A 25,924-nucleotide genomic window follows, 5' to 3' on the forward strand; every position below is an offset into this window, starting at 1 on the left:
TATATAAGTTGAAAGACCCTGTTGAGCCGACTAACTGGAAGTTTACAGAGTGAAAGTTACTGTAGAAACGGGAGAATACGCCGTTTCCTAGTTATCGCTCCTAGGAGTAGGCAGCAGTGCGGATATCGTCGGAGCTTTTAAAAGAACGATGATGTAAGTTGAGGGCCGATCAGTCTGAGTACTGGGGTAAGCGATCAGGTTGCTCAGTGGGCTGCTTAGTGTCGCTCCGTGAGCTGCTTAGGGCGGCGGGGTGACTAACTCACCCTGTGCTCCGGGAGCCGAGCACTTCCCGAGGCGGCAGTTTTACCGTCACCTAGATTACTCTTGGGGCATATACAGACACTTGGGACAATACGTGGGACAATTACAACTGTTAGTATTCATTTCAAAGATAGGAAACTCATAGATCAAAGGTATCATAACAAAAACCCCGTCTGCCCTCATCGGCCATTGACACACTCATTCCCCTCGAAGTAATTCACAGTCCAAACGCCAACCCGCCAATAGCAGCAGCCAGGACAGCAGCCATGACTCCAGTGGCACTAACACTCACACTCACCGCAGAACCACCGAACACAGATGTACCAGATCCACTACCACTATTGCCACCTGAATTAATGGACGTGGCACTCGGGGTAGCATCAGCCGTTGACAGAGTGACAGGCTCCAACGAACTCTTCAAAGAAGTGGCCGAATACGGTACAGAGAACGTATATCTTGCAGACTTAGACGACAGTGAGGCAGAGGCCTCGGCACTATTTGTCTCAAGCACCGACCAGATAGTGCGAGTAGTCGTGTAAGTCGAAGTAACCGTCTGGACAGTATAAGGCGGGATAGAAGTCCAGAAATAGAACCAATACGTCCTATAAAAAAGTCAGAAAACCGCTCCCCAACCATGCCCAACTCCCCAACCAAACATACCAGTAAACGGTCGTATAATAATAATTCCAATCAAGATACGTAACCGTAGGCGCAGCGGTGGTATAAGCACTCGTGACAGTCGCCGTCTCTGTCTCCGTCTCCGTAGCCTTAGAGCCCCCAACAGTGCCCACATCATTGCCAGTATCAAACTCACCAACACAACCAGTAGAGGGACAACAAACATGATTACCGTTCCATATCCGACATTGCTTCCCAGCCCGACAATAATAGCCCCCGGTACAACATTCTCCGTCTGTCGGCGCGCAGCCAGTCCCACTGCAACATTTCCATCCGCTAGGACAGGTCCCGTAGTCTGAGCAACAGGTTTCGCCTGGATCAGCGCAGTAGTTGGTGCCGCTGCAGCAAGATTTTCCAGTTTTGCAGCAGTGTAATGTGTCGTTAGGGCATTCGCTGTAGCCGGCGCGGCATTCGTAAGCGCGGTTGTTGAGGATATTGAAGTCAGACCCGAATCCTAGGTCTCGAGTTGAGAGGATTCTTTCGGAAGCCAGGTGGAGGACAGAGACATTTGAGAAGAGTTGAGGCTCATCTTGGAGGTCGGCTGCTGTGGTCAATTTGCTGGAGAGCAGGAGCAGGGTGGGTAGAGTGAGGCTCTTCATCTTGGATTCGAGGTGCGGTCTCGTCTTGGGTTGTGTACTGATTGCCAAGCCTCTCTGTATTGACCCCAGCTTTGTTTTCTGCTTGCGGTCTGATCGAGGGTGGGGATGGCTTTATATGCCCGCCGCCCCTCCCGTGCCCTGCGGCTCAATCTCATATCGAAATATCAATGCGAGAAATCACCCGTGCTCTTCGTATTCGGGGTATCTTTTAGGGGTCTTTTGGGAGGAGATTTTGTGTGGCGGTCCGCACTTGCTGGCAATACGAGGTTGTAGATCTTGGCGTGGACTCGAGCCGCTTTTTTGGGGTATCCGCGACTACGGATACGGAATTCCTGGGAAGCTAGGGTCTATTTAGGCTAGTTACTAGTGGATATGCTTTCTTAATTGGTGTGAATCGAGCTAATGTAGGATATTGGGAGCAGGGCGGTACTTGGCTTAGGGCTCGATGCCCCCGTGACCAGCGGCAGCGGCTCCGGACAAGGCGCAGTTGTTTGCCGGCTTCCCTCACCGCCATAATAGACATGTAGGATGGCTAAACAAGTTTGACATCCGCTCTCTCCTCTACCTATGCTTCAGCCTTCACCAATGATCATTATTCCCGCAAAGGGCCCGCATTGCCTGGGTAGATTCCTGATGTCGGTGTCCTTCCCGATGTATCCGGCCGCTCAATTATCCTGCTTCACCTCCATCTGAGGTCTGAGGCAGCTTTAGCGTTGCTTTGAGCTTCTGGTCAGAGTTGATTGGCCTCGCTCTTATTGTCACTTTGCTTGGCAGGAGTGATGGCTGATGTGAACTTTCGCACATCGGTAGAAAATCAGGGATGACAGATACAAGGTGCCATTCTTTACTGACCGACAAATGAGGCCGCATCCCCAAGCCGAGAGAATACACATCCTCGAAAGGATGGATGGCGCTATGTTTCGCTTCATTGATGAAATCGCGGCATGCAACCAAAAGGCGTGGACGGGGATCGCGTGGGATCCCCCTCGCATCTGCAAGAGTATCAATACCTCTTTCAGAAACAAACTGAGTATGCCACACTGGTTCAGAACCAAATCACCTGCCAGTACGGGGAAGTGAGGTTCATAACCAGTGAAGTTCAACCTCTCCATCAGAAAAGGAGGGATCCTGAAAACCGACTGCCTCAACTTATCAGTGAGAATCTGAATGCGTCTACACACACCGATCCATAACTGGGAAGGAAGACTCTGCGACGTGGAAAACCACTACAGATAATCAAGGAGAAACCGTCCAGACCCTCCAGTTCCGACGGGCCCGAGGAAAAAGACAGAAAATCATTCTTGGATTTGAGGAAACAAGCTCTCTCCGCGCGGGAACGACCTAGGATATACCGAGAAAGGCCGTGATCTGAACCGATTTCGCTGTGAATTCAATACATACGAGAAGCTTCTCGCTTCTGGTGCCTGTGGGAGCAGCTTCGTACCAAAATCCTACGACTACATAGATCGAGCAGATTCGGCTCGTACTATCCTGCTTTCCAAGATTTCGCCCAAGACAAGTTCCAACCAAGCACAATATTGCTCGAATATCTTCCAGGTGCAGAGAAATTGCACTGCGTGGACTACTCCGATGGGCTCTATCCCTAGGCAATTGAGGGCTTGAAGGAGATACATATGGCGGGCGTCCTTCATCGAGATACCTAATCTAGGAACATGCACTTGTTCGTGGAATCCCGATAGGCTGGTCTGGGTTGACTTTGATGTGGCAACGACATTCACCGAATTTGGACCTGAAAAGCTGGCCTGCTGTGACCACGAAATTGCACTTGCAAAGGGACTTTGGACAGCACTGGCAAGGGCTTTATTGCTACCAATATTGGAAACGTTTAATGTGCTGACTGGCGAATACAGAGAGATGACCAGGCTGAGGGACTCCCGCCGAATACAAAAGTTGTTTGAGGGTTTTAACAGGCTCTAATAGTTACTATCTTTTTAACACGAGAGAAAACAAGGTGGAGAAAAGCTTCATGAAAGGAGTGTATTGGGTTCTATGAAGCGAAAAGGACCTAGGAGAGAGGAAAAGAAAAAGAGACGGAGAGAGGAGGTTCTATGAGTCAGACATACTGTTGAGGCCCAAGCGGTTGAAAATTCAATTACGAGTCGCCAATTACTTGTTCCTACACCGGGCTGTCACTTTGACAAACTACGTCGATATGATTGTTGCCAGTTTTACTTGGTTGGTTTGATATGCAGGCACGTGATATCACCGAAATCGGCGATCGAGCAATCGAAATGACATCCCTGAAGAAGCTAAACAACTTGGCATACAAAACAAGACATCGGTGTATACTCTGCCAATGCTATGTCTATGGAACATTGCTGCCGCACTGTAGTCCACACAAATGCCGCGTGTGTTACATTCTGACAGCGAAGATCTCTGCAAGGGGCAACGAACTCCGAGTAAAAGCCGAACATAGAAGATATACAGTTAAGTTAGTCTAGAACTGAAAAGTAGAGACAAAGCTGAAAAAAAGTGGATAAAACGGAGAGAATAAGGTTATCCTCGGTGAACCTCTGCGTTGGGAACGGCAGGATTTTCCGGACCCTCAACGGCTCAACATCCGTTTCTTTTCTCTCGGATGTTCAGGATTGTGAGTCACGCGATTTCTATAAAACCTGCAGGTTGGTTATAGAACTGAGTCGGCTACTTGAAGTGCCGATCGGAGGTCTGTGTTTTTTTCTCCGCCAAGACTCCCCTCTCGGCTTTATCAGATCCGCAAACGGGCGAGTCTTTCTCCGCTTCATTTATTCTGTCAGAAGTTATACAGGGGTTAAGGTCTAGAGAAATCTAGATTGGAGGTAGGTTTTCACGTCTTTTTTCCCTTCGTGCGACTACGGGATCTATGACCTCGGTAAAGCCTTGCACGGTTTAGCTTCCGAGGGAAAGATGTAGGGAAATGAATTCTACTGACTCAGAATCTGCAGGCGAATTATTCACTCTCGGTATCTATATACTGGTCGATTGATGTCAATTGATGTCAATTGATTGACACTGCCTCTAGCCAGTGCACTGGCGTGAATCTTCCAACAGAACTCAAGAAAAAACTATACGATAATAATACAACGCCAAAATGAGTGAAGACCACCACGTCGTCTCGCAAGGCGACAAACCACCAGCATCTCACGATGTCTCCGAGCAACCAGAGATATCCCAAGACCAGACCGCCCCGGAGGACATTGAATCGGGCGAGCAAAGCGTAACCAACATCGAACGCATCTACAGGTGAATTCAACAAACCCCCGATCAACAACCCAATATCAAAACTAACATGCAACACAGAAAACTGGACCGGCGCATCATCTCCGCATTCTGGGTCCTCTACTTCCTCTGCTCAGCCATCCGCTCAAATGTAGGCCTAGCACAAACCATGAACCAAGACGCTGGCCACGACCTAGCAGACGTCCTCCATCTAACCCGCCACCAAATCTCAACCGGCCTAGCCCTCTTCTACGTCTGTTACGTGATCTTCGACCTCCCCTCAAACCTGATAATGACTCGACTCAGTCCACACGTCTGGATGAGCCGGATCGTCATCAGCGTAGGTCTAATTGGATCTTGTCTAGCAGCCATGAAAGCTGCCTGGAGCTTCTAGTACGTCTATTCACCCACCCACCTACCCACCCTTTACATATCCAACTCCCATCCTAACAAATATAAACAGCCTCCTCCGTCTCCTCCTGGGAATAGTAACAGCAGGAATGTGGCCCGGAATGACCTACTACCTAACCCTGTTCTACCCGCCCAGTCGAATCGGCAAAAGAATAGGCCAATACTTCACAGCCTCCCAAGTTTCCGCAGCCGTCGTCGGCCTCGTGTCCGCCGGCTTCCAAAAGATGGACGGCATGCACGGCCTCGTCGGCTTCCAATGGATGTTCCTAGTCTACGGCGTGATAACCGTAGCCCTAGGCTTCGCCCTCCTCTGGTGGCTCCCAGACCGGCCAACCCCACCAGGCGAAACCCTACCCCCGCGACCCGGCGTCTTGCGCTGGATCCCGCGCAGTCCGCCTGCGCTTAGTGGGCGTGATGCGCGAGTTCATTATCATGATATGAAGCGCGTTTATCATTCGCCCGCTTGGACCTTGAGGGATCTTGGTAGGGTCTTTGCTGATTGGAGGTTGTGGCCGTTGCTTGTTATGTATTTCGGGGTTGTGGGTGTAGGCATTGGGGTGCAACTTTATGCGAATTTGATTATTCAGGCTATTAATCCGACATTGAGTGGGGTTGAGTTGAGTCTTTTGACGGCACCTATTTGGATTGTATGTTCCATCCCCATTTCACCTCTTCTCACATCTTACATCTTGTTGTTACGAACACTGCTAACACCTCTATAGATGGACCTAATCGCCATCCTCCTCGTCACACCCCTCTCAGACCGCTTCCACCGACACCGAGCAATCTTCTTCTCCCTCCCAGTCCTCCTTCAAATTCTCGGCCTCCTCCTAACGAGCTACGCAGGGAGTGACGCAAACCCGTGGCCACGCTACGGAGGCCTCCTAATCGTCGGCTTCGGGCTAGGCCCCACAGTGCCAATAACAATGACCTGGACGACAGAAATCTTCCAACCACGGCACGGCGAGGTGGGCGTTGCGGCTGCGTCGGCTGTTGTATCTGGATTGGGTAATCTGGGATCCATCCTGACTACGTATGCGCTTTATTCTGGGTGGAAGAGTGATTATGAGGCGCCAGGCCGGCAGAAGTATCGCAAGAGTAATCTTGTTATGGTTGGGATTTTGATTGGGAGTATTCTTTCTGCGGTGCTTATGGAGGTTTTGTTGAGGTTTGTTGATGGGCGGTATAAAGAGAATGCTGAGGTTGTTGATGGGGCTGGGAGGAGGGAAGTTAGGCAGAGGGGGTTGCAGGGGTTGGGGAAGAGGTTTAAGAGGTTTGGGTTGAGGACCGGCGGTTCTGAGTAGGGGGTTGGTAGGATTAATGATGTTGGTTTTATAGAGTGATAGATAGATGCATGCATTTAACATGAGATGGGCCCACCTGCTATGAAGGGAGTAGCTGCCCATAAGTGATGTTAATTTAAGCTCTTGTCAATGTCAAGTCAAGCTCTCATGTTAGCTCTGTTCGTCTGTCTCCTGCGGAATACAGTCTTATAATATCCATCTGCTAGAGATAAAACTGAGGCTACACTTTACTATGCGCGATAATTAACATCTAGACTGTAGTATAACAAGAGTTGATATTGGTGTGGTCGGAGTTTGAATTGCGATGTTTCTAGAAGAATCTTGTTAAGAGTTGATAGACAGTGTAAGGTGCATGCTTTGCCATCATTGGACACTTCATGTCGGACAAGATTAGGTTCAAGATCTATCAGATCTATCAAATGGCCAGATCTAGATCCGGCGAGACTACAATGCAGCATTGGGGAATTACTCTGGAGATCAGTGCACACTTTTGTCTTGGAATTAGTTGTCGATTCTCCAGAGGAACGATATCAAAATGATATCTCTCGATAAACGATGGTCTGATTTTCCCATCCATAAATATTCTATGCTATTGTACGTGTCACATTACCCAACGGGTAGTCAAGAGAGAAACAAAAAAAAGTGAGGGCGGCTAGTGCAACGAGGGAGTGGCAGAGAACGCAAGAGGCACTCATACCGGGAAAGGATAGGCACACAAGAGGAAGAGAGAGAAACACGGAACATCTATGGGAAGCTCCCTCACGTCACAGAGTCAGGCTCTGGTCCGACTCCCAGGTTGACGCCGAAGGGTATCGGAGCGCTAAGACCAAATGATTCGTATCCATCTAGAGGCCACCACACAGAGTCTCGACGATGATACCGGTGATCTGGTAAGGATCAGCGTTGGAGGCGGGGCGACGGTCCTCGAAGTAACCCTTGCCATCCTTGGCGCACTGGCGGGGAATACGGATGGAGCCACCACGGTCGGCAACACCGTAAGAGAACTTATCGATGCTACCGGTCTCGTGGCGACCGGTGAGACGCTCCTCGTTGCCCTCACCGTAGACGGCGATGTGCTCAACGTGACGGGCCTCAAGCTTCTTCATAGCGGCCTCGATGACCTTCATACCACCATCGGCACGGGTACCGTTGGTGGACACGTTGGTGTGGAGACCGGCACCGTTCCACTCACCCTTGATGGGCTTGGGCTCGAAGGAAATGCGGACACCGAACTCTTCGGCAACACGGTGGAGGAGGAAACGGGACATCCAGAGGTGGTCACCCACTGATCTCAGTTAGTTTGCGTCAATATCTTCAAATCTGCAATTGCACTTACTCTCAATGCCGGCGCAGGGGCCGACCTGGTACTCCCACTGGGAGGGCATGACCTCGGCGTTGATACCGGAGATGTTGATGCCAGCGTACAAGCAAGCGCGGTAGTGAGCCTCGACAATGTCACGGCAGTAGACCTTGCCGGTACCGACACCACAGTAGTATGGGCCCTGGGCACCGGGGAAACCGCCACGGGGCCAGCCGTAAGGCCACCCATCGGTACCGAGGAGGGTGTACTCCTGCTCCAGACCGAACCAGAAGCCCTCGTGGGCGTTGGTCTCCATCAGACGGCTGGCGTCATGACGGTAGTTGTACTTGTTGGGGCTTCCATCGGAATCCCAGGTCTCACAGAGGACAAGGATGTTGTCACCCTGGCGGAAGGGGTCGGGGTAGAAAGCGACGGGGCGGAGGTAGACATCGGAGTTGTCACCGGGGGCCTGGGCGGTGGAGGAACCGTCGAAGTTCCACTCGGGGAGCTCGTCAACACTCGTCACGGGCTTGGACAGAGTCTGCAGCAGTGGTTAGTGAGATCTCACGTGATGTGTGAATCCCCTCGATAAGACGAGGGGCACACGATAACAGTGGGGGAGCATAAGTTGAGTCATACCTTTGTCTTGGAGCGAGTGCCACCGCACGAGTCAATCCAAACGTATTCAGCCTGAACACGACCACGCTGGTCAAGGTTCATGTACTTCATGAGCTATTCATCCCCATGTCAAGTCAGTTATATGTCTTTCCTCGCTGGCTCTAAGGCCATTGCGGAAATCCAATCAATCAAGAATCAAACGCACATTCTCCGTGTTGGAGACGACAGTTGAAGATTCAGCAGCCTGGGAAATGGTCAATTCAGATTCTGAGTCATAGAGGAGCAGAGTCACGTACCATAGTGAATATGGGTATGTGTGTGTGATAAAAACAATTTTTAGCTCAAGCGAGCAGAAATGGATTTTTGTGTTTTTTCAAAGGATTCCCGAAGGAAGAAACAGAAGAAACGAAGCAATAGAAAGTGGATGGAGAAAATCGAAGGAGGGGAGAGATGGAGGTTTTAAGAGAGAGGGAAATACCGATTTAAATTTAGTGGAAAAATGGGAAAATGAGGAAGGCGCGGATCAGCCACTCCAAAAGTGGACTAGTGTGGTATTGGTACTGTATGCCCCTCCCGGTACGAAGTGCAAAGTACCTCATACACAGCCGTATCATTCCCGAAACCGGTGGGAAAAGGCCTCACGCTATTTTAATCTCTCGCTGTAGGGACGTAAATAGCTCATCTTTTTTATAGCATTTTTAGCCCTTCTGTCCCTTTTTTGCATAGACACTTTTGGAGTCATTTTTTGTTAATCGAAACAGCCGAGGGAGACGCCTGCTCATATTCAACGCCACTCGCTTCCGAGTCATCATCGTCGCATCATCCAGGCTCTCATACTTGGAATGCCCGGTCTCTGCCGACTGATCTACGTTAATCCCTTTTTTGATTTATCCAAATTTGAAAGGGTCTCGTCTATACGTGTAGACATGTGAAGTGATGTACTTCTCCAGACTTTTATCTCCGCAAAAGGGTATCAAATACGAACCACGCGCTTGACCATGCCCTGACCAGTGTCCATGATAACCCCAAGTCCAATCAGCAGTCAGGCCTTGTAATCGCCCCCAATAGTATGATCAATCCCTTCACTCCCGTTGGACCGATAACGAAATCAACTGTGATCACAGGACTCTATAGTATAGTGTAGAGCTAATACAGAGAGACCTACCCGCATCTGGCTTATCCGGCCTTCTCCCCGACCATACAGTACGTCTTATCAGGGTTCAGCTCCCTGATATAGATATAAAAGATAAAATTACCAGTGCCGCCGGACTATACACCGTAGAAAGATCCGACATTGGGAACCGGCGGCACGTCGGCAATGCCACTTACAGTGCCGCCAAGGGGCCATCAACAGATATCAGCTGCAGTCTAGTGTATGCAAGTAGTATAGTCCCCAAAAGCAATATCAAATCTTACGCGTTTTATCTACATGTAATATCAATAGATAACTTGTGAATTATTTGATTTGATAAAATTTTATATTTAATCACGCGCGCGTCGCGAACCCATTAAAACTCGGTGTAGTGGGTGCACGGCTAAGTACTCCGCGCCGGAGCTATGGCCAAATGACAATGGCGCAATTTGTTATCGACATGTCTAGAACCCGACCGGCCAGTTAGTACATATGCGTTAGCTGATTATAGTCTCTGTTCCTGCAGGACTATAGATCAAAGTATACATGCGTACATGGGTAGAGATAGGATAGACAGGTACCGCGATGCCTGGCCGGTACAGAGTACATGTATACAGATGTAATACAGCGCTCCGCAAACCCCATTGTGAATGGAGAACCCAGCCACGCCGCGACTGGGATCGATCACTCATAATCGCTCCGGTGGGGAAATCCGTGGCAAAACGTTCTCGAAACCCCGGTGATTCACCAATCATACCCGCTGGCACTGCCCCGGTGTCGGCCATGGATAAGGAAATGATTCGACTGCTCGGCTCTTGGAGATTATGTTATTCATCTGTTGAGTTTTGATTATGTATTGTAAGAGTCACGCGTCTAGGTTTTGGGTGCGTTAGGTAAGGGCCACGAATTCAATTTTGATATAGATTTTTAGGTGACAGGGATTCTCCAGATGGAGAGTGGCGACAAGATCTCTCCCCCGTATTTTCTCCGTAGAAGGTCGGGATTTTCAGGAATCGCAGTGAGTGGCTGATGTTCCGATCTTCAGCCCTGTCTAAGCTCTTCTCCAGGTTTTCGTTTTCGTGGGATATAGCTCCGAACTATTAGCGAGAAAATTCAGAGAGGGTCTGAGTGTATTAATAGATGAGACATCCGAATTCGGGCTTAGTCACCGGTCAAGTCCGGGGGCTGTGTCTAAGTATAACAAGTAAGTGTACTCCATAGTTTCAGTTTCAGTTCAGTTCAGGCCTGTTCAGGTCAATTCCAGTTCCAGCTCCAAGTGCAAGTACATGCATGTATCAAAGGCCAAAACACAAAAGAAAAAGCAATGTCAAAAGCCATAGATCGTCACCCCGGCCCATTTCTTATCGCTTTCCGCTCATTGGCCCAGAACCCCAGTGACTAACCGCGCTGACTAGAAACTCGCACTTCCAACTGATATTCACGTAATTGGTTTCTCTCTATTTGTTCAGTCTGTTTCAAAGACCATGGCCGAGTCCCTGATCTGCACATTTGAGCCTGTATACAGAGTCAACTATGCTGCAAAATCCCTCATTGGAATGTGAACTGTATTGTAACCAATCTATGACACATAATAACAAGTTTGATCTTCAGGCTCGAAGTCAGAATGTATTATACAGATCAGGCACCTGTTTCGAGTATAGTCATGCGCCAAGACTTTATTTTGACATCTCGAACTCCCTAGCCTACTGCACATGTGCACTTGAAGATATGATTAGACTTGATAAATCCCTCAACTAGACTATATTTCCAACAACAAAAATACAAAATATCTCTCTAAATAGTGTCAATAAAAGGAAAGAGGGGCATCAACGTGATTCCATTCCTTGTTCTAACTAGTCGCACTATGACATAGCTCCATACAGTTGAGGGGCGATAAAAGACTCGCCAATACCTGCAGTTTAGGGCTATACAAATGAATGGCTCTGATAAGCGCCTCATACTGATATTTACGACTGTTCGCTACTTGTATGTGACCCATACAGTAAACAGTATGGCACTGGCATGATATCCCTTGCACATGGCAGATCCGTTGGCCGGGTAAACGATCTATAATGCCTCGTATAATATACATCAAATATCCAAACTACAGTACACCACAACAAACCCGGACCCGGCCCGGCGCTGCACATGTACTGTAGCCACAGTAATAAAATAGAAAATAGAAATAATAAATAATAAATAATAAATAAATCCAAACATTGGACAATTATTTCTCTCATTCCGCCCCTGTTTGATGCCCAACCCGGTCATAATGGACGATGGGTAGATGTGCCTGTTGAATCGTTGTAACAACTGACCACTCATCAACGCGACTACATGCTCTGCCTGGTTCGCACCTGACCTATGCGGTCATATATCCAATAGTAGACATGCTTGGCTGTAGATGTATGCAACTGTCTGTTTGGATATGACACACATGGATAGGCACGGTCCACGACCCCGCATTCGTCTTAGGGTCTGGACTTATCTGATCGACTTTGAAACGGTTTGGATGTACGTGGGATTGTCTACTTAGGCGCTGTTTGCGTTTGGAGCTGCAGCTTTACTATTTGGGTATGGGTATTCTATGGCAGATGGGTTGATATATACTTGAGGTACGGAAAGTATGAAGCCAATTGGTGGATATATGTTCAATGAAGGTCTGGAAGGAGACAACCAAGTTTCAAATAGCCATCACGGGAAGCCGATGTCCACGTGTTTATTGTGGGTGGAGTATACGTGGCTGTGCTCGTGGAAGAAGAGTGATCGAATTTGGACTAGGTGTTTGCTGTACTGACCTCAAATCCGTGAACGGTAGTGTTTTCTGTAATACAAAATTTGGGATATATGAAATATAGATTCCAAGTCAGCTCAACAACATTGGAGTCTGTCAAAAGCAAGTACTAGCTTGACCTATACCAATGACTCCTGCGCCGGATAGATGCAACAGTCAAGGAGGGTTGCATGCAGATTTTCCCAAACAAGCAAAGTGTTCCCCCCAGGTGTCGATATACTTCACCCAGCGGTAATACATACTGCGATTGCTTGATGATCAATATAGAATTGCACAGCGATGTAAGCATGGGACTGAGAAAATTTGACCTAAATCTGGGTATGTAAAAGTATCTCAAGTATCTCAATGTCATAGTAACATCCTCTCATCCACTGTCAGCCCGCTGTTGCAACCAACGCAAGACCCACTCAACTAGGATGCCCAAGTCCTGAGAGACCTCCAGCACCCTAGAAATCTTTTTATGTACATCCAGCGTCCCAGAATCAGAGCTATCTGCCCCCTGCATTTCAGTATCGGCGCCGTTCTCATTCTTCGATAAACCAGCGGTCTCCACGACTGAAATGTGACCATTAAGTCCGACCTCAAAACAGATTGCAATCTGCTTGGGTGTTGTAGACTCAGTGCCCTCTCGCTGGTGATTAGGGTCTGTGATGAGCAGCATGAGGGCAGGCGCTTGGCCGAGCTGAGTGCGCAATGTGACGTCCACTTTGACGTCGTTCATGGGGAGTTGCGCTGGACTCCTTTCTTTGTTGGAAGGTGTCAAAATGCCGGAATCATTTTTGCCGTCTCTATCCATTCCCAGAAGAAGGTTCAAGCGGTTTTCATTTGGATCGTCATTATTCAAAACAATGGGTCCATCCTGGCCAGCAAAGAGTTCATCGAGGTTGTCAGGTGGAGAGGGGTTGGAGTTTGCCTTGGGAGGCTGGGCTGTGTTGTCGGTTTCGTTGGCAGGGAGGCGGAATGTCTTCCGAATCAAGTTGGCTAGCAAAGCATACTGCCGGAGAATCTAAATTTTGTCAGTATAGAACCAAGAGCATCAGACGAAAGCACATACCGGAAGAATGTCTGCAAGCTGCCGGGGATGAGAGAATGGCAGATCACGGATGGTTCGACCTGCAACAGACTCGAAAGCCTGGAATGTGTAGTTATGGTGCTTCGTACATAGCTCGCCCTTGGAGTCAACAGCAGACACTGAAGTCCGACGCTTCCTACGGCCAATTTGAGGGGACGGGTCTGGGGACGACAAAGCCGACCCTTCTGATACCAGCAACATGTCGTAAGTAACGATCTTAAATTCTTGTGGTAGTTGCATGCCGAGATGGCGGTAGATCTCGGAGGCTGCAAGAATTGGAACATCGAGCCCAGGCTCCAGCTTAGCAACGAATCGGCGATTGGGTGGTGATGACTCGAGCATGCTGGAATCCAGGGCCATGGGATCATGGTTGCCATGCGTCAAGCGCATAGTCTGTGGAGGATCAAGCCAGTTCACAGACCCTGCAGCACCATTCGAAGGTAACGATTCACTGCTTTCGCCTGCAGTAAAGGCTTCTGCGCCGACCCACTCCTTTGAAATGCGTAATGATGGATATCCCTCTTCACATTCAATCATGACGGTCCATGCTCTTGGTTGATCATCCAGTTCATCCCCATCATCTGAACCTTGTCGATCAATCTCCATAGCATCTGGAGAGGTCCGTTGCTGCTTGGCATCCAAGACCTTAGCCTGTTCAACCCAATATTCCAAGCCGAGGCCAATTCGAGTTCCCTTATGCATGCTGGGACGGCCGATCATACCTGCGCAAAGATGTTGATAATCACCGCCATGCTTCCCATTCTTCCCTTCTTCGACCCAGATGCGCTTAAAGTTCTCTTCGAGATTTTCCAGTGCCTCAAAACAGTTGACTTCTTGGCTAAGCTTATCAAGTTTTGCAAGCCATTGTAAATTTTCATGGAACCGTTGAAGTGATCTCCAGTTTCCACTTACAGCATCCTCCGGGACCTGAGCGAGGGTACGTTTCAGGACCGCAGTGGCTTCCTCTCGCCGCACGCCTTCTGTGTATTCCGGCGTAGCATATCGTAGACTGACATCTTTGACGACATCATGTCCAGCGTGGAAATCGATTTCGAGATCGACAAAGTTACCAGCGATGTTGAGGTTATCGTCTTCCCAGATTGATTCAAATCCTTCGAGTCGACTTAATCGTTCAACGCTCTCCCGAGAGACACCTCTTCCAGCGACTCGCGCACGTAAAAGTTGAACGACTCCCTCGATGCGATGCCTTTGTTCTTCATCATTGTCTCGTGCTACCCCAAGCTTGATACCCTGCATGCCAAGGTTTTGAATGTCACTATCGTTCATTCCAGATCCTAAGCCATCATGCACTGCAGGAGATGGGCTGATTCCAGTGTATCCACCGAGCGCTAAAAGAGCTGAAGGCGAGCTGAAATTGACCGGGTCGTCGACCCCACTTGTTACGGCAAGGGGTGTAGCATATTGATGGGAGGAAACGCTAGGATGCTGCGCATGTGCAGTTCCTGAGGCCGTTGGTGTCCTCATCGAAGGCGATCTATGGGCGATTGAGCGAGAGAGGGGAGCTGAGGTTGGGTGAGGTGAGGAGAGATGGGTTGGCGTTGTGCCAGGTTTGGCTGAGGGAGTCGCCATGGCGAGAGGAGTGTAGTAAGGAGTAATCAGGAGAATACTGTAGCGATCAAGAATGGTCAACTTTATTTGAGGAAGGGTATCAAGTAGATCGAAGCACAAAACGCAGGGTCGGGTATCTCTGAATGCGCGTGCCAGTCGAAGAGATGCGCAAGGGCAACACGGTAACTTGAAATCACGAATTAAAGGCCTGGTCCATCTGGAGCTCCCCCGTTCCCAGTGAACACTGCAATTGACAACACCAAGATGAGAATATTTTAAGAAACTATCCAAACAGCTGTCAAAGATCGGATCGATCATGTGAGTTTGCACTGTTTGTCCACATCGTCATAGCACAGACCCACCGCCTTCAACACCGCCTGCCTTTTCTTCTAGCTATGATCCAATTGCTTGTGAGCTCCGACCCTGAATTTATAAGAAGCAAATCACCAAGTGATTCATCCTAGTACTGTTACAATGTTTGCAGCACGAGCTATTGGCCGAACGGCCCGGGGTCTCCCAAAATGGACTCAATTCCGTTCTGTTTCCACCCTAGAAGGGAACCCATACATAGTATGTGATCTTTGTTGCACCTTACCCTAGCCTGGTCGAATACTGACAGCTTGGTAGTACGTGTTTCCAAATGCTGGACCAACAGCTGGATCGCACATATTGTCATTATTGCCCTCGGAACCAGTCAACCCTGACCTAGCCATCGGGGTTTCCAGTCAACTGCCGCCGACAACAGACTCCTTCAGGGAAAACCCCAAGTTCTTGGATATAGTTCAAGAAGTATGCTCCGAGCATGCGCATGAAGACCCTGACGCCAAGTCCCAAGCACAAGTTATGGTTTCCATGGCCGGGGCGAATCTGAACTCAGGCGGCGTGCTTTTAAGTGGCCAACGTCAGCGAGGAAGGAAACGTCGCGGGGAAGCTGGTGATTCCAACAGTGGTGCTAGTGGCCAGGGTGGTGCGGGATCTGGTGGTCGTGGTGGTTGGATCCATGTGTCGGATAGCAGACGGCCCCCTGACTATGGACGCATTGCATGGTATGTGCCTTGATGTTCAAGCGGTGTTACCGCTTCACATGAGACGGCAACTGACATTTTGTAGGCCAGAGGATATGTTCGGTAGTCTGGAGGTGGATTCGAATGGTCAATTTGTTGGCGGCAACGGCAACTATCAACCTAGTGGTAAGGCTTCGAATGGGATTAGACTTGACACATCAAGCTGACGCATCACAGGTACCTATCGGATGGTGACCCGAGACGGAATGTACGTACTCTCGAAAATTAGTTGGTGCAATGTGATGCTAACATATGCCATAGCTTCGGGTTGAGTCCCTTCCTCAGAGAGAAATTGGTTAAGAAGCTTCGAGAGCTGGAGACCCAAAAATCTTCTTAAGATCTAATTCAGATCTTCATGTACATTATTTCAAATTCACACATCTGAACAGCTCTCAGCTCAAAGTTCACATTCTAGCTAATATGACCCTCATCGCTATCAACATGTACAACGTGGACAGTCCGTCAGGAATGGCTTCAATATACGGAGGACTCCTCCATGAAGGGGCCTATTGTTTGACGATCTATGGAGGGGTGGATACAATGGCAAGTTCAAAGTCAACAAGAGTTCCTGGCCCTGCAGCCAAATCAGGCAAATAAATGAGATGACAACACTTTCCTCAATAATCCGTCCCAATCGGGACGGCTGGTCTCTGGGTATAAATACCCCCAACTTTCCCATCTTTACGTCTTTTCTTTCTTTCCTTTTCATATCTTTCTTCTTTTCTCTTTTTCTCCCCATCTCCCTCCCCCCATCCTCCCCCACCTTCCTTTCCTTCCCCTCCCCCGTGGACCGTCACTGCGGACCTCAAGGCATTCATCCTTCATGGTTCGGGTGTGGTGGTCCCGATCGAACCCCAACACTGTGCGAGTCGGCCTCAGAGTGAGCTCAACTCTGCTGGCTACCCATGGTGTACATTTATATCTCTCCGTTGGACCTTCCACTCCCTATTAGCTTCGGCCTCTGGGGCTAAGTTACGAATATAATTGGCAAACCAAGAAACATAAATCATTTGCTTTATTCCATGTCTCATCACTTTTTGAAAAAGTTCGTAATTGGCTGCGAACCATCCTTTGCCTTGGTCTCACTGGACCTCTTCATGGGACTATTATGGGTAGCGCTTCGCAACTTTGTCTTCTGTGGCGACAGCCCTGTGGGCTTTGGATCTGTCTTTTGCTTTTTGTTTTCCTCTGCAATTCTCGAGTCCTCTGGGCTATGCTCTCTCTTGACAGCAGGTACTGGTTTAGGGGCATTGTCTTCACTCCACTCATGATCATGTGTAGAACGCTCCTCTTTTGCAACCTTCCCTTCTGGCGACACAGGCTCCTGCTTTGGAAAGGTTTCAGGCACCTCAGATGTAGCTGTGGGCTTTTCTTCTTTCTTCTTAGCATTTTCAAAGAAATTCGCGATGTTGCTCTTGTTTTCTTTGCTGTTGACAGGCACAATAAAGTCCGGAGAGTTGTTTCCAACCTTGCCAACCTCCTTGGGGACAGGGTAACACTCCAATGCACCCTCGTATGGCTTGAGTATGGACTGGAGATCCTTCGACCAGGCTGTTGTCTTAGGATCAAGCCATTTCTTCATTTCTTCGCTCCCCGGATCGAGAATGACTGGCATCCGGTCATGCAAGAACTTCAAGTAGGAGTTGGATGAGGTCGTGATAACAGTGTAGGTGTACAGCTTTTCATCCGAGCCTTTGCAACGTTAGTTCCAGTCCCGGTCTTGCCCAAAGTCAAACAAGCTATGCTTTACCTTCATATGAGACACAGTCCCACAGCCCAGCAAAACACATCAGTTCCCCGTCTTTACGTCGGACAAAGTGCGGGACCTTTTCCTTGCCTCCGGGACCTTTCTTCAACCATTCATAGAAGCCTTGGCAAATTACGATGCATCTTTTACGCCGCTTCATGGTGGTCCACATTCCACGATCTTCGATCAGCGAGTCATCACGGCAGTTGATCGTGCGCAACATGGATCCATAATTTGGCTGCTGCTTCGTCCAGAAAGGAATGAGACCCCATTTCATGCTTTGAAGCTTGTATCGGATGGCTTCTTTGTCTGCAGACTTGGACATCTGATCCTTATCACCTTGGGACTTCTCATGGTCTTGGTTCTGGTCTTCACTATCGGCGACATGGGAGCGCCCTGGTTCAGGGACATCGGCACGATAGACAGCACCGAAGTTTCCAGGTGCAAAATTATATGTTTCTCTGACTGCGTCATCATCTGGTGCTTCGTCCACCGGCATACCTTGCTCTTGCATGCGTTGCTGGATATACGCCAAGCGCTTGGAATTGTTAGTTAGGACGTCTAGATGGAGGGATTATAACATACCACGCCTAGGGCATATCGCCCACACATTGCTGATAGAAATAGTCGAGCCCTTTCCTATGAGTCCTATGGGTTTGAGATGTGCCTAACTGATGCTAGAACAATCGAGAGTGAATAGCTCAGATGTAGAAGAGGCGACGTCATACAGCGGAGCGGAGCTTGGACCAGCAGAAAAACGAGGGCGGGCTCCGTCTCCATCCCATAGCCAAAGTGACTCTTCACACTATTCACTCTCTACACTCCACCCATTGCATCCTAGCCGTCAATCGATTCAATACCCAACATAAAACGAACCCCAACCACATAACCCAATGTTCCGCGCAGTATCACGGCGCACAAGCGCCCACGCCGCCACACTCCTACAATCACAACGCCAAAGCCTAACCCGCTCAATATACACCAACACACGGCCAACCCCCCATCCACGCACAAGCAATGCCAAACCCCTCATAACCCCCTACATCACCGGCACACGCCACCTCAGCACAGCGGAGAAGATCCGGCGCAAGTACCGCGAAGCATCAAAAGGAATCTGGCGCAAGAACCCAATCCTCCTGCCACTAGCAATCGTCTCCATAGTCGGCGGAGCCATCTCCTTCGCCTACATCTCCTATGTGGAATTGACCCGCGTCGCGCCGCAGTACCACAAGTTCCCGGCGCCGGTGGCTGATGCGCTCCGCACGGCTGTGTACTTCACCGAGATCGATCTCAACCCACCTAAGGCGCTACAGGCGTATAAGGAGGCACTGCGGATAGCGGCTGAGTTGGGTGTTCATCCGTTCTCGGATGAAGTGCTTGGTATCAAAATACAGGTTGCGATGATGCTTGAGAAGGCCGGGTTGGTTAAGCCGGCGATTGATGTGTTGGAACGGACTAAGAGTGAGACCCTTGTTTGGATTGAGAATGGGCGGGCGATGGAGGGTGCGCAGGTTGGTGGGACTGTGAACGGGGTTTCGAAGCCTGCACCTGCACCTGCATCTGCACCAGCAAAGATCGCCCCGGAGAATATCCAGATCAACACCGATGTGATGCAGGAGACAGAGGAGGATTTGAAAGCGCAAGCTGAGTATGAGATTCGCCAGCGAGACAAGGCGCTCAAGAAGGTTATCGGTATACAGATGAAGCTTGGCGAGCTGTATGCCAGCGACCACATCCAGGAAGATAAGAAGGCCGAGGAGGCGCAGGTCGCTGCTGTGGAACTCTGCCTGAAGGAGATGCACCGTCGCCAGAGGCTGGGTCTTCCCGTTGGCAGCTCGGGCAGCGGGAGCGAGGCAGACGGCGAGGCATGGCTGAATCTAACTGAGATTGCTACTGCTTTGGCTGACCTGGCTAATACATATGTCGCCAAGGAGCGGTTTGAACTTGCCATGCCGCTGTATCTTCGTGCATTGGACCTAATCCGCAATGCGGAGGGTGACACCCCTTCCTGCAAGCAGGTCGTGCTGTTGAATGATGTCGCTACTGCTATGGTTGGACATGCCCAACTACCTGTGAAGTCTCAGCCGCAGCAGCCCGTTGCGGTTGACCAGACTATCGAGGCTGCGCGGCAGTGGGCGCAGAAGGCTATTGATGTTGCGGCGTATATTAAACCGCCTGTGCGTGATGAAGAGTGTGATGTTACTTGTGTCGTTGCGACGTATAACCTGGGTGAATTGGCTGAACTACAGAAGAAGCCGCAGATTGCTAAGCAGCGGTATATCGAGGCTAAGTCGTTGGCTGATGGGATAGGATACGAGGAGGGGAGTTTGATGGCTAACGAGGCTCTGAAGAGACTCGGGGGAAAATAATGGATGGATCCACTCTAGGATTAAGGCATGCAGCCTAATGTACTGTACATTACAATCAAAATTTTCAAACCACTCTGTATATCATTCAAGAATCTACTATGGTGCCGGACAGTGTAGTAGAAGGGAATGACAAGTATAAGAGACTTCGGTATGAAGGTACAGACAGCTACGTGACGATTTACAACAAGAGACAAGATTTATGAAAAATAGGAAACATTTTGATGCCTTAACTGGTATTAGAACATCACACGCCGTTCACAAGAATCCATCATATTCAACGCGGATCAAGTAAGCTAGACATGTCAGAAAACCTCCAGGCCGGGGACTTTTCGGTCCCGGCTCGAAGTGCTTCATTGCTCGTGGCTCATACATCCCAAACCAATGCTCTTCTTGCCATATTTTTGAAACTTTTTTTCAATTCCCTTGTCAATAGGTCAAAAAGAGGCTCCTCCTGCTCCGTTTACACACAACTCATCTATGCGCGCGACATAACACCCCAGGCACGGATCTTGTTGTCGGTGTAACCGGCGAACAGGGTCTGGCCATCAGCGGACCAGGCCAAGCTGATGCACTCGGGGTCACGGCTCTTCTTGCCCTTCTCAACGAACTCGGGCTTGAGCTCGTCAACCTTGCTCTTCTTCTCGAGGTCGAAGATGGTGATGCTGCTGGAGGTGGCAGCGCACAGCCAGTAGCGGTTGGGGGAGAAGACGAGAGCGTGGATCTCATCGCCGGCGTGGAGGGAGTAGAGGTGCTTGGACTCGTTCAGGTCCCAGAGCATGGTGGTACCGTCCTTGCCACCGGAGGCGCAGAGGGATCCGTCGGGGGAAATGGTGACGGTGTTGATGTAGCCGGTGTGACCGATGTGGTCGGTCTGGAGACGGCAAGAAGCGAGCTCCCAAACCTGTAACGCGGATCATATGTCAGCGTCATTGCCCTGGTAATAGAGTCAAGTGGGTTAAGGATGAAAATTTTTCAATCCTCCTTTCGTCTCCAACAAAACAAGAAAAAAAGTTATTGTTATGCCCATCAGGCAAAATGGGTGAAAATTGTCTCATGGCCGGTAAGGGCTCTGAAGTAGCAAATACGTTTATGCAAACATCACGCGGGAATAACAATGCGGGACAGGGGGAAATATTATAGTAGGAAAAAATCGGAATCGAGCGTACCTTGACGAGCTTGTCCCAACCAGCGGAGACAATCACGGGGTTCTGGGGGTTGGGGCTGAAGCGAACGCAGGAAACCCACTCGGTGTGGCCCTTGTCGGTGATGGTGAACTTGCAGTCACCGAGGGTGTTCCACAGCTTGATGGTGCGGTCACGGGAACCGGAAACGATCTGACGGTTGTCGGCGGAGAACGAGACGGACAGGACGTCGTTGGTGTGGCCGACAAAGGTGCGGGTAGTGTTACCGGTGGACAGCTCCCAGAGACGGAGGGACTTGTCCCACGAGGCGGACAGAGCGTAGGCACCGTCGGAGGAGATCACCTATACGCAGACAAGACCAGCGGTCAGCCAAAACCATTCCAACGTTTCTTTTTCCAATTGCACAATCCAATTCCATCTGTCGCATCCAGTGGGTTCTTGGTGTAGTTCATTCGGGAGGGGGAAAGCGTACACAGTCAGAGACGATGTGGGAGTGACCCTCGAGGCTGCGCTTGGGGTAACCGTAGGCCTGCTCATCACGGGTAAGGTTCCAGATGATCAGGGTCTTGTCGCGGGATGCCGACAGCAGCATGTTGGGGCTATCATCACGCATCAAAGTCAGAAATTGGCCTTTCGAAAATTCAATCCCCGATCGGGATAGGTCGTATCTTACTTCTCCAGAGAGGTGGCAAGGGAAGTAACCCAGCCATTGTGGCCCTCAAGGGTGCCGCGAAGAACCAGCTGCTCAGCCATGATGGGAATGAGTGATGGGAAGGAGAGAGGAGGATGGGCGGAGATTGTCGTTGACTCTGGGGGGGAGGTAAAATCGAGATGGGAGGCAGACGTGCCCGCTCAAGCCCTAAGCCGCTTTGTCGCTGCCCTTGTGTGGTTCCGCGCAGCCCTAACACTAAGCGAAGGGTCACGTGAGATCTATACAGGGACATTGCAATGATATTGGCAATGGATGTTGGGCTCCATGATTTGAATGAACTGTTTCTGATATCTTGATCGTTTTCAATATCACACACTCTCTACAATACCAGTGCCGCCAAATACATTCTAATAAACATGCCCATCGGGACAATATGACTATAGTACAGATCAAACTAAACGGTCTTTAGTCTTCAGTTTGTCAGGCTCAAAAGTCTCACGAGTTAAACACCTGGACATTAGGCATTCTCCCCAGACCTCGACCACCCCCAGTCTTCTTATTCTTGGCCTTCTCGAAGCCAGTGGCACTCTTATCACGAACATGCTCTCGGAGCAATTTCAGTACCTCAGACTCCTGCCAGCGCTGAGGAACAGGTCGATAAGCAGCTCTGAAGGCGCCAATGGTCTGCGCCCATTCACCGCTCTTAGCACCGGTCTCTTTCCAGTTCTCGGTGACTTGATCCTCCTTAGGAGTAGTATCAATGGGGGCATCCTGAGTCGCCCAGTAGTAGATGTCCCAGTCATTCTCGTCCAGGAAACGGTCGTACTCGACAAGCTGGTCGTGGTCCATCTTGGCCAGGTAGACGTCGGCAAAGGTGGACAGGAGTAAGTCTGACTCGAGGATTCCGCGCTTGCGGCTTTGGTCTGGAAACTGTTAGTATGGTTCGTTTTGTGCGATATATCTCCGATATATCATCTTGATCGGGATGCATGGGGGCGACAAACATAATAAGCGCGCCCTCTTTGTCGCGACATCCTCTCCGGTTCTCTTCAGAGGCTCAACCTTGAAAGTAATACCCTCCATTTCGCCAACACCAAGCTCAGGCTTCTGCGCGCCATTATCCTGGCGTCCACCGGTGAAATGCTCGATTCTTCCGGGATAGGGATCGGCAGGCCGGTAGTTAGGCTCGACAGAGTTCAGCATCTCCGGAGGAGCGGGCTTTTCGCCGACATTGGGGTAATCCTTTGTCATAGTGGAGGTAGTGTTCGGCACGAACTGGTTGGGCGGCTTTTGGGACTGGTTCGCGCGGTGTTCATCTGTTGTTGGGTTGCTGCGATCTTTGAGGCGTAGAGCTGATGTGCCGAATTGACGGTTTACTCTTGAGATCGAGCTCAAAGAGGATGGCATTGGTCGCGCGAGGCGATTGATGCAGCGTGTCATGACCATCTTGTTGTATTTGTCCCAATGATTGATCGGGACTGTTCTCAAGGATAGATGAGAAGTTGAGACCGTTACCGGCCTTGACATCATCCGGAGGTCATCCCGGGGAACCGAAGCTCCTGCAATGCCCGTGGAGTTTGCACTGTTTGCACCAAATATTCCACCGAGAGGTCTTGTATTACACACTCCGGATCCTGGCCTTTTGCTCTGTTCTTCAATCCTATTGGGTCTCTAGCACTGAAACTAGCTGCACTATGGTTAAGTAGTCAAGACTTGGTTGATTTCTCAAATCCGGGTAGCCAAGCCCAGAGTGATCGGCTATAATGCTACTCTATTAGGCTCAGCTTCTAATTCAAAGACCTTAAACCGAGGTGCAATACCTTCAACCAGTCGACTTTCAACGGTACGCATAGCTGTACAATTATGGATTTGTCTTTTATCATTCAATCATATCGATACTTGTTTACTAGACTTCACAGCGAAGTTATAAATAACATTTGAAACAGACTGGATTGAAGACAGGCATTATGAAGAGACTAAGCTGCAGTGCCCTATTTGATAGCTCTCAATGCTAACCAATCAAGCCTATTTTGGGCGACAGAGATCCTTCTGCAAGCTGCGGATCTATAAACCACTCATACGAGCAGCAGATCTCTAATTTCTACAACCAATAGTGTATATACCTACCACGAGTGTTACCTGTTGACAAGAGCATAGCACATAGAACCAGCATCGAAAACGAAAAAAATATTATTAGCGCCAGGCCGCAGAAAGCATGGTGTACATTTTATATCATTGGGATCATGACTGTTAAAACAGAATGCCAGTCGACACGAGCAAAATAGGATTGCAATGCAACCGCGTCGTAACCAAAAAAAAGAGAAGGACAAATCCATCTACGATGCAACCATTCCATACCGCGAGGTCGGAGACAGGTCCGAACCCACTAAAAGCAATCTAGATAAGGTGCTTGGATCTACAACGCAATCGCAAAAGTCAGCAGCCAATTCCAATTCCAATCCAAATCCCAACTTGGTCCCAACATACCTGAAATAAGCCCTCAAATAAACAACCTGCCAAGCACCAAGCCCAACAAGCATACCCATAGTCCCGAAAGCGAACCACTTCACACGCTCATTAGTGCTCTCATTGGTATCGCGCAGACGCTGCTCACGTGCACGCAGGTACTCCATCTCCGTAACGATATCGGTGACCATCTCCTCGATGCGGCGGAGGTCTGTCTCGACGGGCTTGAGCTTTTCCTGGGACTGGATGCTGTTCCAGTCGCGGGCGTCGGCGCCAATGTCGACGTCTAGTTCGATTGGGCGGGAGGGGTTTGAGATGCCGTCTGTTGCGTGAGGATTAGAGGGTGTTCAATCGTGGATCGTTGAATTGGACCTAGGGTTGTGGTGGTTTGACTTACTGTGGCCGGTAAGTTGGTTCTCGAAACACACGTCGAAAACGGTATCAGCGGGCGAAGTGAATATTTGACGCGTTTCGCCGACGACGTCTTTTGGTCGGCCGTGGTCGTTGCCCATGGAATCTTTGATCTGTTGTCACAGTGAAAGAAACACGTTAGCCATAATCCAATCCAATCCAATTATCCAATACAACCCGATCCGACCAATACAACACCATAAGGAAACCAGAATCAAACATACATGAATATTAACCTTCTGCCCATCTCCCTTAGTACCACCAACAATAGCAGTAACAACAACAAGCTGATCCTTAGCAACGAAGTTCCGAATACAGCGCTCATTCTTGCCGTGGCCGGAGGTAGCGACGAGGTCGAATTTCAGCGCGGAGGCGAGCTGCACGAACACGAAGACGAGGCTGAGGATGGTCCTCATTGTGAATTGTGAGGAGACCATTGCGCCGTCTCTGGGGTTTGAATGGGTGGGATTGACGTTTTGGTTGGGGTCTTGTGTTGTTGGTTGTTTGATGACACCTGGTAAGGGGGTGGAATATTGTTGTTCCGGGGTTGGAGTGGGAGTTGGGAGGTGGGCAGTATACTTACATGTGGGATATTGTATTAAGCTAACTTATTCGTTCTTTTAATGTGCTTATTTGTGATAATTGGATATGTTCGAATTTCATTTGTAAGGTTAAGAATAAAACAGTTTCTGGGCGTCAGGTCTTTAAACAATGGCACAGGTACAGAAGCATGGTATCTCGAAATCCACGAAAGCAACCAATAGACGTCCAAGTCAATAAAGAAGAAAGGAAAAAAAGGCTGAGTACCGTATTAATCATTCAGTGCCGTATGAAAAGGCAGGAAAGAAAGTGACGCATGTAAGCGCAAGAAAAGTAGAAAGGAAAAAGCCACCTGGTCGTAGCCACATAGAACAATGAAGGAGAAAATGAGAAGACATGACTCTATACAAATATTTTAACAAATCGGAAGAGTGTAAACGATGGCAATGCATCTGCACAGACAAGGAAAGTCAAAGTGATGGACATGATATGTGTATCGTTAGATAGAAACGCTTAGCAAAGCAAGACATTGGTCGTGGTCGTCAGGGAATGTGAATGCTGGAAAACATCCATCAA

The 25,924-nt window shown here is 49.3% G+C and overlaps 9 protein-coding genes across 9 annotated transcripts; 3 read left to right on the plus strand and 6 right to left on the minus strand.

The window, feature by feature from the left end:
* Positions 1–478: 478 nt before the first annotated feature.
* PENARI_c004G05215 (putative GPI anchored protein) lies at positions 479–1,538 on the minus strand (the record flags this gene model as incomplete). Its single annotated transcript, XM_022629130.1, has 4 exons — positions 479–863; positions 922–1,019; positions 1,076–1,393; positions 1,446–1,538. 4 exons carry the CDS (start codon positions 1,536–1,538, stop codon positions 479–481), a joined length of 894 nt encoding a protein of 297 aa, XP_022490995.1.
* A 3,091-nt stretch (positions 1,539–4,629) lies between these two features.
* PENARI_c004G11172 (putative MFS transporter) lies at positions 4,630–6,472 on the plus strand (the record flags this gene model as incomplete). The annotated part of the gene is made up of 4 exons (XM_022629433.1): positions 4,630–4,781; positions 4,839–5,150; positions 5,221–5,815; positions 5,891–6,472. The coding sequence occupies 4 exons, from the start codon at positions 4,630–4,632 to the stop codon at positions 6,470–6,472; spliced, it is 1,641 nt and encodes a 546-aa protein (XP_022491113.1).
* A 6,208-nt stretch (positions 6,473–12,680) lies between these two features.
* PENARI_c004G04873 (RNA polymerase II mediator complex middle subunit MED1) lies at positions 12,681–14,978 on the minus strand (the record flags this gene model as incomplete). The annotated part of the gene is made up of 2 exons (XM_022629112.1): positions 12,681–13,322; positions 13,371–14,978. 2 exons carry the CDS (start codon positions 14,976–14,978, stop codon positions 12,681–12,683), a joined length of 2,250 nt encoding a protein of 749 aa, XP_022491243.1.
* A 453-nt stretch (positions 14,979–15,431) lies between these two features.
* PENARI_c004G06227 (uncharacterized protein) lies at positions 15,432–16,358 on the plus strand (the record flags this gene model as incomplete). Its single annotated transcript, XM_022629186.1, has 5 exons — positions 15,432–15,527; positions 15,585–16,003; positions 16,068–16,147; positions 16,199–16,229; positions 16,283–16,358. 5 exons carry the CDS (start codon positions 15,432–15,434, stop codon positions 16,356–16,358), a joined length of 702 nt encoding a protein of 233 aa, XP_022490719.1.
* Positions 16,359–17,051: 693 nt separating this feature from the next.
* PENARI_c004G10220 (SOS response-associated peptidase) lies at positions 17,052–18,380 on the minus strand (the record flags this gene model as incomplete). The annotated part of the gene is made up of 3 exons (XM_022629382.1): positions 17,052–17,713; positions 17,772–18,306; positions 18,354–18,380. The coding sequence occupies 3 exons, from the start codon at positions 18,378–18,380 to the stop codon at positions 17,052–17,054; spliced, it is 1,224 nt and encodes a 407-aa protein (XP_022490758.1).
* A 281-nt stretch (positions 18,381–18,661) lies between these two features.
* On the plus strand, positions 18,662–20,137 carry PENARI_c004G11475 (TPR domain protein; the record flags this gene model as incomplete). The annotated part of the gene is made up of 1 exon (XM_022629455.1): positions 18,662–20,137. One exon carries the CDS (start codon positions 18,662–18,664, stop codon positions 20,135–20,137), a length of 1,476 nt encoding a protein of 491 aa, XP_022490640.1.
* Positions 20,138–20,612: 475 nt separating this feature from the next.
* Positions 20,613–22,032, minus strand: cpcB (40S ribosomal protein RACK1; the record flags this gene model as incomplete). The annotated part of the gene is made up of 4 exons (XM_022628990.1): positions 20,613–21,038; positions 21,304–21,621; positions 21,752–21,878; positions 21,953–22,032. The coding sequence occupies 4 exons, from the start codon at positions 22,030–22,032 to the stop codon at positions 20,613–20,615; spliced, it is 951 nt and encodes a 316-aa protein (XP_022490790.1).
* A 394-nt stretch (positions 22,033–22,426) lies between these two features.
* PENARI_c004G07806 (succinate dehydrogenase assembly factor 2) lies at positions 22,427–23,377 on the minus strand (the record flags this gene model as incomplete). Its single annotated transcript, XM_022629256.1, has 2 exons — positions 22,427–22,854; positions 22,936–23,377. 2 exons carry the CDS (start codon positions 23,375–23,377, stop codon positions 22,427–22,429), a joined length of 870 nt encoding a protein of 289 aa, XP_022491241.1.
* A 951-nt stretch (positions 23,378–24,328) lies between these two features.
* Positions 24,329–25,224, minus strand: PENARI_c004G02023 (p24 family protein; the record flags this gene model as incomplete). The annotated part of the gene is made up of 4 exons (XM_022628965.1): positions 24,329–24,347; positions 24,419–24,719; positions 24,795–24,921; positions 25,033–25,224. 4 exons carry the CDS (start codon positions 25,222–25,224, stop codon positions 24,329–24,331), a joined length of 639 nt encoding a protein of 212 aa, XP_022490669.1.
* Between the last annotated feature and the right edge of the window lie 700 nt (positions 25,225–25,924).

This window comes from Penicillium arizonense (genome assembly GCF_001773325.1).
Source record: "Penicillium arizonense strain CBS 141311 chromosome Unknown PENARI_contig004, whole genome shotgun sequence".
Lineage (NCBI taxonomy): Eukaryota > Fungi > Ascomycota > Eurotiomycetes > Eurotiales > Aspergillaceae > Penicillium > Penicillium arizonense.